The 18911-nt window shown below is 37.2% G+C and overlaps 1 protein-coding gene and 1 pseudogene across 2 annotated transcripts in view; both read left to right on the top strand.

Annotated features, from left to right (window-relative positions):
- The first annotated feature begins 2774 nt into the window (after positions 1-2774).
- Positions 2775-18911, top strand: part of RIPK2 (receptor interacting serine/threonine kinase 2) — a 30260-nt gene continuing 14123 nt past the window's right edge. For both annotated transcript variants that reach the window (XR_013178331.1, XM_077167162.1), the window contains exons 1-4: positions 2775-3414; positions 7063-7216; positions 9423-9578; positions 17685-17842. Coding sequence is in view for 1 of the 2 variants with exons in the window: in XM_077167162.1 (XP_077023277.1) it covers positions 3242-3414; positions 7063-7216; positions 9423-9578; positions 17685-17842 (641 nt within the window). In the remaining variant the exon portion in view is untranslated. The remainder of the gene's footprint in view (positions 3415-7062; positions 7217-9422; positions 9579-17684; positions 17843-18911) is intronic.
- LOC143688821 (group XIIA secretory phospholipase A2-like) lies at positions 14858-17677 on the top strand (annotated as a pseudogene).

An 18911-nucleotide genomic window follows, 5' to 3' on the forward strand; every position in this document is an offset into this window, starting at 1 on the left:
AACATCTTCATGGATTAGAAAACCTAACATTGCTAAAACAGCAATGCTCCTCAAATTAATCTACAGACTCCATACAATCACTATCAGAATCCCAGCTGATTTCTTTGTAGAAACTGACAAGCTGATTTTAAAATTCATGTGGAATTGCAAAGGACCCAGAATAGCCAAAACAATTTTGAAAAAGAAGAACAAGGTAAGAGGACTCACACTTCCCAATTTCAAAATTTACTACAAAGCAACAGTAATCAAGAAAGTTTGGTACCGGGCGGGCCGCGGTGGCTCAGCGGGCAAAGTGCTTGCCTGCTATGCCGGAGGACCTCGGTTCGATTCCCGGCCCCAGCCCATGTAACAAAAACAAAAAAACAAAATACAATAAAACAAGAAAATGTTTAAAGATGTTTCCCTTTCTTCCTTCCTTCCTTCCTTCTCTCTGTCTTTCCTTTAAAAAAAAAAAAAAGAAAGTTTGGTACCGGCATAAGAACAGAGATATAGATCAATGGAATATAATTGAGAGTCCATAAATACACCCATACATCTATTGTCACTGATTTTTCAAGAAGGATGCCAGGACCATTCAATGAGGAAAGAATTGTCTTTAAAACAAATAGTGTTGGGCAGGCCACAGTGGCTCAGCAGGCAGAATTCTTGCCTGCCATGCCAGAGACTAGGGTTCGATTCCCAGTGCCTGCTCAGGCAAAAAAAAAAAAAAAAAAAAAAAGTACTGGATAAACTGGATAGCCATAGGCAAAAGAATGAAATGGGACCCTTTCCTCATACCACATATAAAAATTTACTCAAGATTGGTCAAAGAACTAAAGATAAGAACTACAACTGCTAAACTCTTACAAGAAAACACAGAGTTAAGTCTTCCTGATATTAGCTTTTGCAGAGATTCTTAGATGTGACATAATAAGAACAAACAGCAAAAGAAAAAATAGGTAAACTGAACTTTGTGAATATCTGAAACTTTTGTGCTTCAAGAAAGTGAAAAGAAACCCACATTATGGGAGAAAGTATTGGCAAATTATGTATCTGATAAGGTTTTTGATATTTGGCATGTATAAAGAACTCTTACAACGAAAAAAATTAAAAGATAAATAACCTAATTTTAAAACAGGCAAAGGATCTGAATAGACACTTCTTCAAGGAAAATACACAAATGGCCAACAAACACACGCAGAGATGCTCAAGATCAGGGAAATGTAAGCCATGACCATGAGATATCATACCACACCCGCTAGGATGGCTAATAGAATAGAAAAGTCAGAGAACATGTTAGCAAGGCAATGGAGAATTTGGAAGCCTCAGACAGTACTGGTGGGAATGTAAAATGGTGCATTTACTTTGGAAAAGAGTCTGTCAATTCCTAAAATGGTTAAACGTAGAATTAAATGACCAGCAATTCCACCCTTAGGTATATATCCAAAAGAAACGAAAAACCTGGTTCACAAATGCTTAGCGCAGCATTATTCAAGTCAAGATAGAAACAACAAAAATGGCCATTATCAATGACAAACAAATTGATAAACAAAATCTGGTATATCCATACAATGGAATATTATTTGGCCACAAAAAGGAATGAAGTACCAATACATGACACATATTGGCTGAATATCGCAAACCCTATCCTAAGAAACCATTCACAAAATCCCATTTATTATCTGATTTCTTTCATATAAAAGTACAGAACAGTGAAATCAGAGACAGAAAGCAGATTAGTGGTTGCTTAGGGAAGTAATAGCTAAAGGGCATGGTTTTGTTTGGTTTTTTTTTGGAAGTGATGAAAATGTTCTAAAATTGACTGTAGTGATGGTTGCAAATATCTGCGAATTTACTAAAAATCACCGAATTATACAGTTTAAATGGATGACTTGTATGATATGTGAATTATATCTCAAAAATTGTTTCAAAAAATACAGAAGCAGTGATTTTCTGTAGGCAGAATTCCTCCATTTAAGTCAGGCATTCCTTAGTATCGTTGCCTTAAAATTCATTAAATACTTAGTGTGGACTTGTTATGGAATATAATGTTTGCATTCATACTCTATGCAACTACACAATAGTCACCTAAGTAGAAAGATGTTTGTCAAGAAGGGTGGAAAGACAGATTTTGTTGCTGTTGTTGTTGGCATTAAGGACTGCGTGCATTTCTCCCAGATCTGTAGGAAATAAATCCTTGCAGTCTTACCTGGAATCAGAGGCAAGGGCTCTTTCAGGGTCATTTTCAGTATCTCTCTATATAGTTATGGAAATTAGGGAGGAGAAGGAAGGCAGATTCCTAGTACAGGAGCATATAACTAGAGCTGAACCACTGAGCGTGCTGCACTCCTATAGGGTTTATCAACTACCTCTCACTCCTCAAGTAACTAGAAGTGAGGGAAGACGGGCGTCTAGTTCGGCAAATTTACCGTTACGGCCACGCCGGGCTCATTTTGTGTGGGGCCCTAGGAAACCACCAGGCGCCCAGAAGCGCTTTCTGCACAGGCGCAGAGTCGCCACGCGAACTCCGCTCGTCCTCCCCCTACACCTCCCCCTCCCCCTCCCCTTACCCCTACCCCCAGCCCCACCCGCTCCATCTCCATCTCCCGACTTTGGGCCGGAAGAAAATTCGCCGGGCTGGGAGGGTCCGCTCACCAATCGGACTTCAGCCAGCAGGCCGCTGAGAGGGACTTCCCCGAAAGGAAAATTTCCAAACCCGGGGCGGGGGAGTGGGGCGGGAGGAGAGAGAACATAAGAAGCGCCCCCGGGTCCCTCCCCGTCCCTCACTTCCCTGGCCCAGCCGCAGCCTCCCCGGATCTCCCGGGGCTCACGCGGGGCGGGAGTTTGCCCGGGAGGCCTGCCTCTCGCGGGCGCAGTGTCCGCCACTGACGTAGCCTGAGAAGTTTGGGGGGAGGAGCTCGGCGGCCCGGCCCGGGTGGCGGGGTGCGGCTGGGAGGAACCCGTCCCGGATAGGAAGCTTCTCCTTGGCAAGGCGCGGCGCTCCTGAGCTCAACACTGTTTCCAGAAAAGAAGCGTCCGCTCCAGCTCGGAAGAAGCAGCGGGCGGTGCAGGATCCGGCGTGAGCTGGAGAATGGGCGACCTTGTGACTTAGTGTTCGGAGTAGGAAGGCCCTCGCTTGCCTGGCGCAGGGGCGCTTCCCGGAGCCCGAGCGCTGGCGGAGAAGCCGCAGGAACGGCGGGGCCGAGCCGCGGCGGGCAAACCGGGAACCAGCCTTGGCCAGAGTGTCCGCGCCGCCGCAACCATGAACGGGGAGGCCATCTGCAGCGCCCTGCCCACCATCCCCTACCAGAAGCTCGCCGACCTGCGCTACCTGAGCCGCGGCGCCTCGGGCACCGTGTCGTCCGCCCGCCACTCGGACTGGCGCGTTCAGGTGGCAGTGAAGCACCTGCACATCCACACTCCGCTGCTCGACAGGTAGGGCGCCAGCGCGGTTCCCGGGCCGACCCCGAGACCAGCTGCACCCCTCTCCGCAGACGCCTGTCCGGGGCCAGCGGATTTTGGATCCCAAACGGCAGTGACCACTCCCCTCATCAACTCTTGGTTGTTCTGCAAGGCCTGGGGCTGGCGTGGTGGGGAGAGCGCGCTGGCTCTGCGGAGGCAGCAATTGGACTCTTACGCTCATCTCGTGTAGCCTCTGCCCTTTCTCTTCTGCCCTCCTTTCCTCCTCTTTTACTCTCCTAGGTTTCCTCTCTGCATTTACTAAAACCCAGCAATAACAGCCCAACTCTGAATGCCCTATTTATTGAAATTGATGTGTGTTTTTCGAGGGGGCGTGGTTGTGTTTGCTTTGGTTGTTTCTGTGTATGTGTGTGTGTGTTTAAGTGGTTCTAGAGCTGGGCTGTCCTCCAATACGTTGCTCGCAGTAAGCCACAGGCAATCTTTGAGCTCTTGAAATGCGGCGGTCCAAATTGAAATGTGTTGTAATTGTAGAATATACACCGGATTTTGAAGACTTACTATGAAAAAAAACCATCAAATATTTCTGTATTTCATATGTTACGTGCTGAATGGTAACTTTATCCAAATTCATTTTTCCTGTTTCCTTTTACTTTTTACAATGCTACTGCTAGAAATGACATATATGGCCCCCCTTGTATTTCTATTGGACAGCGCTCCACTACAGTCTGAGATATTTTAGAGGTTTGAACTTTTTGTTGTTTTTGTTTTGTTCGTGGTCGTGAAAGTTTAAATATCAAAACCACACCCAAAGGAAATCTGTTTTATTTTTGCACTAACATAAGCTGAGGACTGTTAAATGGTCAAAGAAAATGCCTCTGGCGTCCTGGAAAAAAAAATAGTGCAGTGTATAGGTTTCAAGGGAAAGCTAGCATTGATTTCTCTTTCCAGGGAAACTGCTATCATACTTGCAGACCTGTGGCTGAATGTATTAGTTAGTGGGTCCAGTCACTAGTTTTGTGTTCTGTCCTTGCAATAGGGATTTAACTAGGTAGGCCCTGCACTAGTTAAAATTCCTAAGAGCAGCACTCTGTTCTTGACCTGTACCTAATTCAAAATACTTGGTACCAGATCCCTGATTGGATACAAGCAGTTAGTGTCCAATATCAGATCGAGTCCTCAGCTTTCAGCCTGCCAATGTTACTGGATTTTCACCTTCCTGTACCCTTTCTTTACGGCCTCTTACTATCAGGCTTGGGCGGGCTGTAGATTTGGGACGCTTCTGGAGATTGTCCCCCCTTTTTGTATGCCATCATCCCAGGACAGTGACATACAGGGTGTGGTGTCTGTTTACCCTGGGCCTGTAATTCTGTGGAGCAAGTGCTGAGCAAGTATGTGTGTGAAGTCAACTTTGAAGGGTGTTGGTTGGTCAGAGAGGGTGGATATATTTTAGAACCATCTATGCAAATGGAAATTTAGCACTGAGGGACCCATACGATATATATTTTTTAAATTTATTTATTTATTAATTTAAAAATTAAGAAGCCAAATAAAACATCAATGTATATAATCAGTAATTCACAATATCATCACTTAGTTGCATATTCATCATTTCTTAGAACATTTGCATTAATTCAGAAAAAGAAATAAAAAGACAATAGAAAAAGAAATAAAACAAACACAGGAAAGAAAAAAAAAAGATTGTACCTACCATACCCCTTATCCCTCACTTTCATTGATCACTAGCATTTCAAACTAAATTTATTTTAGCATTTGTTCCCCCTATTATTTATTTTTATTCCACCTATATGATATTTTAAAGCATGTTGGTCCTTCTCCCGTTTTGAATGCTGCTGCTGCATCTCAAGATTTTAATTTAAATTCTAAGCTTTGTGCCATTTGGAGGCAAAAGAGTGAAGGGGGAGGGAAAACATTCTCCCTCCATACTCATTACACAATTTTCATAGTCTAAAGGTCGCCTGTAGAATTGGGTAGGAAATTAATTCTGTCTTCAAAGAAGCCTCAAAAACAAGAGAAATGCATTGAACTTACTGTGGCATTGCCATACCTCCTTCTTTTGTACCATTTGTTACTTAAGATCTTAATATTAGCAGTATTTTTGTAGTCTGAGTTTAAGGTTGAGCCATGCAGTTGACTCACAAGGTGTCCATTTCCTCATTTATAAAGTGGGACTAATAAATACATGTACTTGGGCCCTGGCATGGATATTGGTTGAATTGTTCTTTTAGATCAACTGAATATAAAAAGATTTATGTTCATGATATATGTCCTTATTTTAGTGATTGGGGAATCATTCTTCATAACCTGCCTTCTACCAATGAGAAAACCTTTGCCAAAACCTCCCCACCCACAAGGAGTAGAGGAGTATGACTGGTTGTTCAGTTACTCTATACGCAGCATGACCATTTTTTGACTGAGGTTTTAAATTGGCTAATCTTGGTGATATGTCTGTCGAAGTTGTATTTAAATTTTTAGCCATTTCTAAGATCATTAGTAGATTAAACCAGTTTTTAAAATCTTTTGGCTTTCTCTGTTTTCTCCTTCAGTCTTCTCGAACTTCTCAACTGACTTCAAAAACATTCTTTCACTAGAATAGAAAAAAAAAAAAAAAAAAACTAGAGTAGAAAGAACACAGTCTTTGGAATCCCATCATTGAAATTCAAATCTGAGTCTAACCGTGCCGCTTCCTATTTGTTTGTCCACTTGAAAGTTAATAATTTATTTTAGCCTCTGCCCTCATATATAAAGTGGGAACAATGAAACCAACTTTACAGGATTGTTTTATAAATGCATATAAAGTGTCTGACACATAATAGAGTCATAGAAGATGAAAGAATGCATCATACTCTCAATTGAAGGAGGAAAAAGTATGTTAAGTTTTACCGAGACTGCAGCAGCACGCCTTCTACGTGGTTCTTTCTCAGTATACAGGAAATCTTCTAGTTCATAACGTGCTAACTACCTGGAATGTGTACACAAAAAATGACTTATTGGCACATATCTCTTGATGCAAATAAAGAACTGTTTCAATTTAGGGAATTTATATTTGATTAAAACAGTTCTTAGGGTGAGAGGGTAGTTCAGTGGTAGAATTCTCATCTGCCATGTGGGAGACCCAGGTTCCATTCCCAACCCATGCACTCAAAAAAAAAATTTTTTTTCAACAAATGGTGCTACCCTTCTGCACCGATTATAATGTAGCTATCAACATCTACATTTAAATTTTTCAATGTTCATTATATGGAAAAATTTTACATTATATGCATCATTAAAATTTCATATAATAGAATCAAATCGGTCATTTTAACATCATAAACTTAATGGTTCGTTTATGTCAACCAATAATTCCAACATAGGTAGACTTTATAAACTTATTCTAGCATTATGTTCTTTTCCATTCCTAGGAAAAGTACAGCCATAATAACCTGAGTACAGCCCAGTTACCTGGTCTCTAGACAGACCTGTGGAATGTATAGGGTAGGTATTATTCCAGTTTTAAATATGATGAAAGTAAGGGACAAGAGAAGCTACATAATTACATGCAGTCCCATGGGTGATTAATTTTTTAAAAAGGCTTATAATCTTAGGGCCATGATGATAATGTATTTTTCACTAATTAAAATAATTATGCTTTTCTTTCCTTAGTGAAAGAAATGATGTCTTGAGAGAAGCTGAAATTTTACACAAAGCTAGATTTAGTTACATTCTTCCAATTTTGGGAATTTGCAATGAACTTGAGTTCTTGGGAATAGTTACTGAATACATGCCAAATGGATCATTAAATGAACTCCTACATAGGGTAAGTATTCATTTGCAGTAACAATGATTTCCATTTCTGTTATTTGAACAGTATAATGCTTTGGTTTTACACTGGTTGTGATTATTTAGGGATATAGGGATGAATTGAAGCAAGGATAATGAAAAACAATTGCAGTAGTAAAACTTTCACCTTTTATGGCTTTTGTGTTGTTAAAAATATTGTTGTCAGGCTTTGTATTCTGAGGAACCTAAGAGTAGAATTTTGCTTAGATTTTTCTTAAGTTCCTAAGGTTTACACTGAATTCCAGCATCTACATGCATATACACATTCAGGAATAGGAAAGAGAGAAAAATCAGCATACTATACAATCTGCTATTAGTTAAGCTAGATTTATTTTATATTGAAGACTAGCTAGGATTAAATTAAATGTTTTTAATACAATTCATAAAATTCTGAATTAGGCCAAATAGGTCTATCTGTGAGTACCAGATACATTAGCTTTTCCAATACTAGCCGTTATTGCCATTTACCTTTTTTCTCAAGGTACTAGTTACTCTGGCTTTAATTATGCATCCCATCAGTAAATCAGTTTGGAGTTCCTTATCCACAAAATTTGTATATTCATTTATTATTATTGTTTCCTTGCTTTTAAGTCATCATCACCATCATCATTATTATTATTTTCAATCTCCAATTTCTCTCAAGAAATATTTTTAAGCCATTTAGTCCATCTTGTGAGGTTTGGGTCAACTAAAACTGAGTTTTAATGTAACCTCCAATTACTGAACTCTCCTAAATTATACGTCTCTAGTACTATGCAAGTGAATGAGGGAGAGTGGGCTCCTTTGTCAGCGACTCATGGGGTAGCTTCCTCTTTATTTCAGGATACCTTGCATTCTGTTTGTCACATGTGACTATCTGAAACAAGGACAGAACAAAGTAATTAGTGTCAGTCTATATATTAATAAGCACTATTTCTTTTCTTTTCTTTTTTTTTTTATATTCTGTCCTGCACCGCACTGGGTATCTGGCACCCCACTTTGGAGATCACTGGAAATTCTAGAGCCTCCTCCAGGGGGATTGCTAATTCCTGATAGTAATCAAAGTACAGCATGAGCTCCCTTTACCCTTCTCTCTATGGTCAAAGCCTCTGTGTAACATACAGATGAGATACTGAGTTACTCCTTAAACTACATAGTTTCCAGAAAAGGGTACTTTTTGCAGGTTAAAAGAATCAGTTTCTCAAGGGTATAGAGCTCTGTGTATGCCAGAGGGATAATGTTTAACATTAGTGTTTTATGTTTCTTTTGGTTTCCTAAAAGTGTATTTTGGGTGGGATAACCTCACCCCCTACTCTGCAGAAGACTTTCAGAGGGGAAAAAAATGCAGTGTAAACGATCTTAGCCATTTTAAACCACTCCCCTGCTATCATGGAACTAGAAGGTGACCTATTTGCAGAAAGTCTTCAGCTTTCAATAAAAGCACACTTTTTCATAGCATTTACAAAACACACCCAGTGATATGGTGCCTGATTATTCATTGTCGTTCTTCCCACATTGTCTGATTTTTCTGAGTATATTCATTCTTCTGGGAAGCTGCGTTAACCTTTTATGTTCAGAAAACATTTATTTTAAGGAAGTTCAAGTGGCTATCACTTGGAAGTACCAGGAAATATAAACATGTTTAAAATGTATCCATATGTAGGCTTTAAAAAGGTGATTTTTATCTCCTTAGCAAAACAACCGTTTAAAAGGCTAGTTTTTCAACTATGAATGAAGACAAATTACTTGTACAAGTAAGAGTATGAGATAATGCTTAGTGAGTAAATATATTATGGTCATAATTTCAAATGATGCAATATTATAATAATGCATTAAAATATGGTTTTATATCTATAAATATAAATTTTGAATAGGGAGGGTGGTGTGAGTATAGGTATGTGTGTCTGGGTATTATGTAAATACAAAATAATTGAAAACTGTGTCAGTTGAAGAAATAAGACCCAATATCATGTGACTGTGTTACCAATATAAACTAAAAGGAAAAGTCAGTACTATAAAATTATCTTGTTTTCAATAAAAAAGTAAGAAAAATAGGCTACGAGAATGATAAGTAATAATATACTATGATATAAAAATGAGCTTATGTTTTGGCCTTAGTTTGTACTATTCTTAGTTTTCTTAGTGTTAAATGTAATGAAATTTGGCCACTAATTATAATTTTGCTTCTTTTCGTATATATAAAGAAAACTGAATATCCTGAAGTTGCTTGGCCGTTGAGGTTTCGCATTCTGCACGAAATTGCACTAGGCGTAAATTATCTGCACAATATGAATCCTCCTCTACTTCATCATGACTTGAAGACTCAGAACATCTTATTGGATAATGAATTTCATGTTAAGGTAGCCACTTGAAAATTTTTAATCTGAGTAGTTGTGTTTAATAGCTTTAAAAATAATATTAGTTATTTCTTCCACCTTAGCAATTTAATATCTCTCCCTTTTCCATGTCTCTTAGTTCCAGACTTCAGTACCCCTTTTGCCTGCTACAGTGGCTTAGTTATTCCTATATTATAGGTCAGAATTATGTTACAAAATACAAAGTCTTTATGCTTCTTAATTAAATTAAGAATACTTTTTTATTGTTTTGAAATTATTATAAATTCACAAGAAGTGGCAAAGATTATACAAGCAGTTTCTTTTTACTCTTCATCAAGTTTTCACAAAGAATACATCTTATGTAATTATTGTACAATTTCAGTACTAGTAACTTGACATTGGTAGTATGTGTGTACATCATTCTATATTATATGTTGCCTCATTCTATATTGTATGTCGCCATTTGTGTAACCACCAGAACAGTCAAGTTACAGAACAGTTCCATCCCACAAAGATCTCCCATGTGCTACCCCTTTAAGTGACACCCACTACTCTGCCTTCCATCATCCCTAACCCTTAGTAACCACTAAAGTTTTTTCCAGCTCTAATTTTTTCATGTTGAGAGTGTTATATAAATGAAATCATATAGTATGTGATATTTTGAGATTGGCTTTGTACAGCATAATGCCCTTGAGATATATCCAAGTGTGTGCATCAATATCTGTACCTTTTATTGCGGAGTAGTATTCATGGTATGGTGGTACCCCAGTTTGTTTGACCTGTGGAGGATGTTTCTATTGGGTACAGTTTTTAGCTAATACAAATGAAGCTGCCGTGAGCAAACATATATAGGATTTTTAATGAACATAGGTCTTCATTCTTCTGGGATTAAATGCCTAGGAGTTAAATTGCTGGGTCATACGGTAAGAATATGTTTAGTTTTTTGAGAAACTTCCAAACTATTTTCCAGAGTTGCTGTACCATTTTACATTACACCAGCAATTATGAGAGATCCAGCCTTTCTGCGTCCTCACCAGCATTTGGTATTGTCAATGTTTTTTATTTTGGCTATTTTAATAGATATATAGTGATATATCATCATGGTTTTAATTTGCATTTCCCTAATGGTTAATGATATTGAACATCTTTTCCTATGTTTATTTGTTATTCATATATCCTCTTCAGTGAAATCATGTTTTCAGTCTATTTTCTAATAGGATTATTTGGTTTTTTAGAGTTAAGTTTTGAGAGTTTTTTACATATTCTAGCTGTGAGTCCTTCATCAGATATGTAGTTTATAAATATTTTCTTCTAGTGTGTAGATTGTCTTTTTTGTCCTTTCTAATAGGATCTGTTACAGAGCATTTTTTTTTAGTTTCAATGAAGCCTAATTTATTGATATTTTCTTTTCATGAATCATGGTTTTAAGAATTTTTCATCAAGCACTAGGTCCCAAAGATTTTCTTCTATGTTATATTACAAAGTTTTATGGTTTTACATTTAAGTCTATAATCCATTTTGAGTTAAATTTTTATATAAAGTGTTAAACTTGGCCAGATGTAATAGTAATTCAATATCTATCAAATTGATGACAACAAACAAAAAAATTAGTTGCTGAATAGTTAAAAACTATATGTAACTCACTTTATTTATATAAGTATATATTTTGCTATACTTTGTATAATAATATACATAGATTACTTCAAAAATGTTCGAAGAATACAGAAAAGTTGAAACAATAGGAAAATGTATATGAAAATATTTAAAATGTGAGAAAAAGTTAAATGAAGAGATAAACCTTTAATGAAGACATTTCTTCTCCCTAGAATGAAATGGGAGTGTGGGAAGGCATCAAGGTGCTGCCTTGCTATTGCTAAAAATAGGACTGAATCTACTTTATCAGTTATATAACCATATAATTAGAAGTAACTTAAAAGTCCTCTAATCCCTTGACTCCTCACTACAACAGTCCCCCACTTCCCACGGCAGTTATCCAGTGACAGGGAAGTCTTAACATCAATCCTTAAATAGCTATGACATTTTCTTATATGATTAATCAAAATTTGTTCTCTTTTGCTTCCACACATCAGTCCTAGTTCAACTCTTTGTGACTTTATATGTCCAACCCCACTTTGCATATAGCTATAATTCTTCCTTCACATACACCTATGTTTTGCCCTGATAAGCATCCATAGTTTCTTCAACCAGTTTCCTCATTAGATGAATTCTAATTCTGATGCAGTTTAGATGCCTCTATTTGAGCAAATACTCTTGGTGTACTCTGATGAATGTAGAAATAAATGGAAATGTCGTTTCCCTAGTCTTGAATACGTTATTTAATGGTTCCTTAATAATTCATCATCTCTTTGGTATGAGTCATATCACACTGTTCAAAACAACCTAAGAAGTTCTTTTTTCATGTACTGTTGCTTGAGCGATCGTTATTTCTTTATCATGTACTTTACAGAGTATTTTCTGGGTATCATCATATATTATCTTGTTAGATTTGAGTGGTCACTTCAGTCTCTCAAGAATTTTTTAAGTGTTATTTCAGTAGTAATCCAGGGGTTTTTACTTTCTGTCACAGCCTTGTGTCATCCTCAAATTTAATTAGCTAGTTTTGTGTATCTTCAAGTCATGATTAAATATTAACCTTGATCTGCAGCTCAGATCAAAACTGTAAAACATGTCACTAAGAACCTCTCTCCAGATTAATATCATTATTTTTGTTAATCATTGCTTTTGGAGAACAGTCATTTAGTTTGTTTGGAATACTCCTAAAGTGTTATCATAGAATCCATATTTCTTCATTTTGTCCATAAGAGTATCACAGAAGTCCTTGCTTGAATGTTTTTCCCCAAATATCCTCAGGCATAATAAGTGCAATGAAACAAAGAAAAACTAGAGCAGAGTAAGAAAAGGGCTTAGTAATTTTTGTTGGAGAAAGGTTGTAATGTTCAAAAGGTAGTCAGGATAGGTTGCACGGGTGGTTCAGTGGTAGAATGCTCACCTTGCATGTGGGAGACCTGAGTTCAATTCACAGACCATGCACCACCCTCCCCCCAAGAAAAAAGGTAATCAGAGCAGGTAGCACTGGAAAAATGATATTTGAACAAAAACTTGAAGGAGGTGAGGGAGTTAGCTATGCAGATATCTACAAGAAGAGTTTTCCTGGCAGAGAGAATAGCCAGTGGAGACTCAAGAAACAGCAAAGGTGCTAGAGCAGAATGAGGAAAGGAGTAATAGGAGATAGGGCCAGAAAGACAACTAGGGTCAGAGTTTATAAAGCCATTGAAAATGGCTTTTTCTTTTACTCTGAAGGGAAATGGGATTCATGCTGCTTTTGAACTGAATATGATCAGACTTGAATTTTAAAGATCACTCTATTTGCTGTGGAGAATTGACTGTAGGGTAGCAAGAACAGAGATAGAGAGCAGTCTGCTGCAGTCATACTGGCAAGAAACGAGGGTGGCTTAGACTAGAAATAGCAGTGGAGGTGGTGAGAAATGGTCAGAGTCCAGATGTTTTGAAGGTAGAATCAGCTGGATTTCTTGGAAGATTAGATTTGGATGTGAGAGAAAAGAGGACTCTCTTTTCTTTGGGTGAGAATTCTGAAAGAAGGAATTGTAAGTAACTGAGATGGAGAAGGCCGTGGATAAAACAGATTTGAAAAGGGGATCAGGAATTCATATTTTGAATTAGTAAGTTTAAAATGTATATTAGATATCTAGGTAGAGATGTCAAATAGGCAGTTGGATCAAGGACTCAGAATACAGAAAAAAGATATGGCCTGGTATCGTAAAAGTGGTACTCAAGGCCACAAAGTTGAGCTCTACAAGGAAGTGAGCATAAGCAGAGAAGAGAAAATGCCCATCGACTGAGCCCTGAGGCAGCATTTTTCTACTTTAAGAATACTTTCACCTTGGTTATTTCTTTGTGGATCAAGTATCTTTTAGTGCACTTTAGATACTGTGATAGACTGTTCTTTGAAAAGAAAATACATGAAAGCATGTACTTTATCTACTATTCTCTGCTATTCTCTCAGTCTTGTGAGGAAACCATAATACTTACAGGTAAATCTTCACATCTTCTCTGTGGCAGTGACTTTACAAATAGTTATATAGACATGGACAATGTATATAAATGAAATAGCAATTCTATTAGGGTGATGGAATTATGGGTGTTTTTATGAGTAGTATGTTTTCATTTTCTTTAATATTGTTTTATCATCTTTTGATTTAAAGCAAAACCTCCTCCTTGGAAATACATGTTAAGTTCATGTGTAGAATGGGAAAGTTCCTATCTTCGTTACTGAATGACAAATTTATCCAGACTCCAAAGAAATCATACTCCTATTCCTCCTGTCATATTCTTCACTCCCAAACCCTACCTTCCTATCATCTGTTAAAGATTCAGATTTAATGGATCATGTCCAAATTATATAGCTTGAAAAAGAGAAAGGGGAAATAACCATCCTTGAGAGGGATGGTTTGTTTTGAAATTCAAACCAAACTAACTAGTCGAGGGAACCCTGATTAGGAACATTTCTAGGCCAGGTTTGAGAACACAAAGATGTAGATCTTAGGTGAATTAAAAGAAGCACATGAGAAAGCAAATTCAGGAATACATTTTCTCTAACATTGTATTCCAGCTAGGAGTTTGCCCAAAAGTTTTCAGGTTATGGTTGAAGTTTGAGGTGAGATCACACATCATTTTCTTAAATATGTTTTACTGGAGCACATATCATAGTAATGCTTATTATCCTGGAAAAAGTGCATCTGGAATACTATTGCTTTGAGAGGGTAGTTGGAGAAAGAGTTTGCAGTGGCACATATGAGTTAAGTGGAATATATCATCATCAGAGTTTCTTTATCTTCAAAAAGTGATAGAAGGACCTGGAACTTTGCACTGTTCTTGTCACTACTATATAATTAAGAGGTTTATTCCTATTCCTGAACACAAAAGATTAATACTAGTAACTGACACTTATAGATAACTTATTCTATGCCAGATATTTTTCTGAGTACCTTACTTAGAATAACTCATTTAGTTCTCTCAGTGCAACCCTGTGATATAGATACTATCATTATTCCCATTTTAGAGATGGACTGTCTGAGGCACAAAGAAAGTAAACAACTTGCTCAAGAACACACAACTATTTAAATTATAGAATTGTAACATAAACCCCAATAAATCTAAGACCCATATTTTTACCCAGTACAATATACTACATTTCGAAATCATTCCAGAAGGAGGCATGGATATGGAGAGGGTGGCAGCCTCCTAGCCCCCAAGCTGCGTGGATGGCTGTGCTTCCTCGGTCCACGCTCACCCTCCTGCTCCTGCTCCTCCTCCTCCTTCTCCTCCCCCTCCCCCTCCCCCTCCCCCTCCCCCTCCTCCTCCTCCTGGCGGCCGCTCTTAGGGGGAGGCCCAGACCGACTGAAGGGCCACCCCTACGACCATCCAGTATGGTGTTCACAGGATAGACACATTCCCGAACACCGCCTCGGACCACCTTGGAGGGGAGGATGGCTCTGCTGGTACACGTGCAGTGATGGATCTAAGCCTTTGGCGCATGGTGGTTATAAACCTTCACCACCGAATGAATGTGGCTCTCTGCTTTTTAGTGTTCATCTTAACATTGGCATCCCTTCCCTGACATAGTGCTGTGCCAACATGACAGGTGCTACGAGACCTGTGGCAAAGGCAAAAATGACTGTGATGAGGAGTTCCAGTATTCCCTCTCCCAGTTCTGCCTGAACATGCAGAAAACACTAAGCCTAGCTCAGCATGTTCAGGCATGTGGAACAACACTGGAGTGCTTTTGTTTGACAATGTTAGACATTTAGGCAGTAAACCATACCTGGACAGCCGTGAACTGCATGCAGTGTCATTTTGAAGGAAAAAACTGATCTCTGAAGAACATGCTGACAGCAGATGTGGACAGGAAAACACACAACTTGGATAAAGACCTAATGTTTTTGTAGCATAAAGCTGCCTTAGTTTGTGAAAGGATTATTTTAAAACTTTATATATGACATTAAAATCTCAAAATTAAAGTGGAGAGGCCATGCTTTCCTCCCAAGTATTTTCCTGCGTGACACTGCCTTAGTGTGCCAAATTGTCTTGGCCCATCCCAGAGAGATGCATTAAGAGGGGAGAATTTTTGTAAAGAGAGTGTCTGCAACTAGTAATTGCAACTGTATTTACAAAAAATGAGGTCAAATGTAAAAGTGCATGATGGTATGTTCAGCATTATCAACATTAACTTATTTGGAAATAGTCTTCACTTAGATATTTGTTTACTATGAAATTTTAAAATACACATTTATACTTGGAAGGATTTGACTTATTTTTTTCTCTATTTTAATTGCATATAATAGGCTATTTTTATAACCCATTTAGCATGTGAATGTCTCGTTTCTATTAATAGCAGGACTAGTAACACAGACAAGATTTTCATGTGTGTTTCTCTTGCAAACTTGGAACCATTAGTTGGTAACCTCTTAGGGAGCAAAGCCAGGGCATCTATATATCATATGATATGTATAGAAGGTGATGTGAACAAGATTCAGAAGTACAACCACTCCCATTTTATGAACCCACTTATATGACAGATGTCATATTTTGCTATAATCTTTGCCTTAACTGGATGAAAGGTAGCTTTAATGAAACAAATGAAAAGCTTTTTAATTTAATATACTTCAGATTCCTACATACTGTTATGTTTATGTTGTTTATTCCCTAGCATTTGTTCCAGATTCTGGGATATTTTTAAAATATCCATTAGCTGTTTTAGTAAAAATTATTCTTGATTATGTTATTTTCATTTTTAACTGTAGAGTAAAAAAGGGATGGATACAAAAGGGCATGATGCAAACAACTAACTTTTAAAAGTAAATCTCTTATTTATTTAGACAATTATTGAAAGATGTTTAAGAGCAAAAACAAAAGTCATTCCAGCTTCGATCTTAATGTATTTGCCTTTGTTTTCCCTTGGTCCTTTATAATTTTTTTTCTTAGACGTACCCCTTTTTATTATAACGATGTGTGAAAGATTCATGTCCTCTACCCTTTCTTTTTTGGTGTGGGAGGACATCGTTTCTTTTATCTTAAATTTGTCTAAACACTAAATAAATTTATTTCCCTTATTAAAATTAGAAATGGTGTGATAGAATGGAGCTCATTCCATTCTGTTGATTTCTAAATAATGCGGTGTTAAGTTCCAAGTAATTTAAATTAAGTCTCTTTAAAGCTTTCCAAACCCCTTTGTCCCTTAAATATTGTTTCCGTCCTTACCATTGTCTTCCATTATTAAAAGATATGGAACCTTTTACTATTTATATAGTTATAAGATATTGCATTATATCTGCTCAAGATTTACAGCTGCAGTGAAACTTTAAGAGATACACCAAAAATGCAGAACGTAGGGTGCACAGGTAGTTCAGTAGTAGAATGAATGCTCACCTTCTACGCTGGAGGCCTGGGTTCAATTCCCAGACCACCTTCCCCCCACCACCAAAATGCAGAATGTTTATCATTGAAAATTCCTTAGGCACTCATTAACATGCATATACTCTGAATACTAACTATCCTGTTGCCAGCAGATATGAATCTGTGTTAGGCATAAATCATGTAATAATGAACTATATTGGGATTTTGCTTATTTCAAAATTTAGGGATACTATTTTTAGGACATCATAGATAAGAACATATACACCTGAATTTTAAGCAATGCCCAGTTGTAGTCATATGAAATGTGAATAGGTTTAGCAGTCTGTTAGGTATAGGTGAATTTGGCAAGTGCATACTATAAAAATTTGGAAAGCACATACTCAAAAATGATACTGTGCATATGCTCATTCAGAATATAATGCAAAAACTATTTCTCTTCACTTTTTCAAAACTTGGTCTCCCTTTAAAAATTTATAATATTGTAGTAAACTTCAAGTCAGTATTACTGCTTCAGGGGTTATTGGGCTTAGTGCTATGGATAGGATATACAGAAAAGAAACATTAATACATAATATTTCCTCTGGTATAATATCTAAATAGAATGAATATAAACAAAGTCAGACAATTATTTTATTTTTTCAAAGAGGAAAAATCTTTCATTCTTTTCCCTTATAGATTGCAGATTTTGGTTTATCAAAATGGCGCATGATGTCCCTATCACAATCACGAAGTAGCAAATCTGCACCAGAAGGAGGGACAATTATTTACATGCCACCTGAAAACTATGAGCCTGGTCAAAAATCAAGAGCCAGTGTCAAGCATGATATATATAGGTACAGTAAGTTGCCTTCACTCAGAGTTAACCCTATCTGAAAACCAGGATTAATCAACCAGAATTTTAAAGCTGTGTTGTTAAGTGTGATTTTTATTCTTCTAAGAGGCTGCAGTGGTTGTTTTTCAATTATAGATGCCTCGTGTTAAGTGACTTTTGCATCCTTGAAAACATTTTAGAGCATATCTTATTGTTCTGTCAACTTGTAATATAATACTAAAGAGTTTTAATCATATTTAATTTGCTGGGTCGTGGTCAGAGGTGCTGATTTCTAATATCCTGTTCAACTTTTCAGTCTCTTATCTACACATCTTTAGAGAAACAAACAAACTTTTAAACATACAGGGGATGTTTCTATTTAAAGAATCCCCAAGATAACTATATTTGGATATGGGTGAATCCTTTATACAACACATCAATGTATTTTCTAAGGTCATGTTTCCATGTTTCAGATGCAGACCACTTATAGTATCATAATGCAGTAATAGCATAAAACATGGTTCTTGATACTGGTTATTTGACCAAAGGAAAGGAAAATGGTAATTTATAATACGTAGGATTAGAGGATATATAATCATATACAATTGTCACTTGTCTCTTTAAATGTGACGGTGAATACATACTGATACATAAACTGCATTTACTCTGAACATATTTTATAGATCTTTAAAATAGCTTTTTGCTGTCTTTAAAACATAATTAACTTGATAGAAATGAAGACGCTTTGAAATAAATAAGGTGTCTCTACCAGAAAATTGCATATTTTATTGGATCGTGTACCTCTCTCAGGGAAAATGAAATCTATTATCTAATTGATCTGAATGGGAATTTCCTCTGTAATCCTCACTGTCCCTCCATGACCTAGTCAATTCCATGTGTCACAATTTGAATGCAAAGTTAATTTTGGGTTGCAGCAAAGTCCGTATGTGCTATTTAATCATTTATCCCAAATATAAATTCTAAGTATGTTAACCACATAACTGGCAAGTAAATTTAAATAGCAGGCAGAATATTTTCATTATCAAAGAAGTCAGTACTCTGACCACAAAAAAAAGTAAATGAGGGCAGGC

This window comes from Tamandua tetradactyla, chromosome 6, assembly GCF_023851605.1.
Source record: "Tamandua tetradactyla isolate mTamTet1 chromosome 6, mTamTet1.pri, whole genome shotgun sequence".
Classification (NCBI taxonomy): Eukaryota; Metazoa; Chordata; class Mammalia; order Pilosa; family Myrmecophagidae; genus Tamandua; species Tamandua tetradactyla.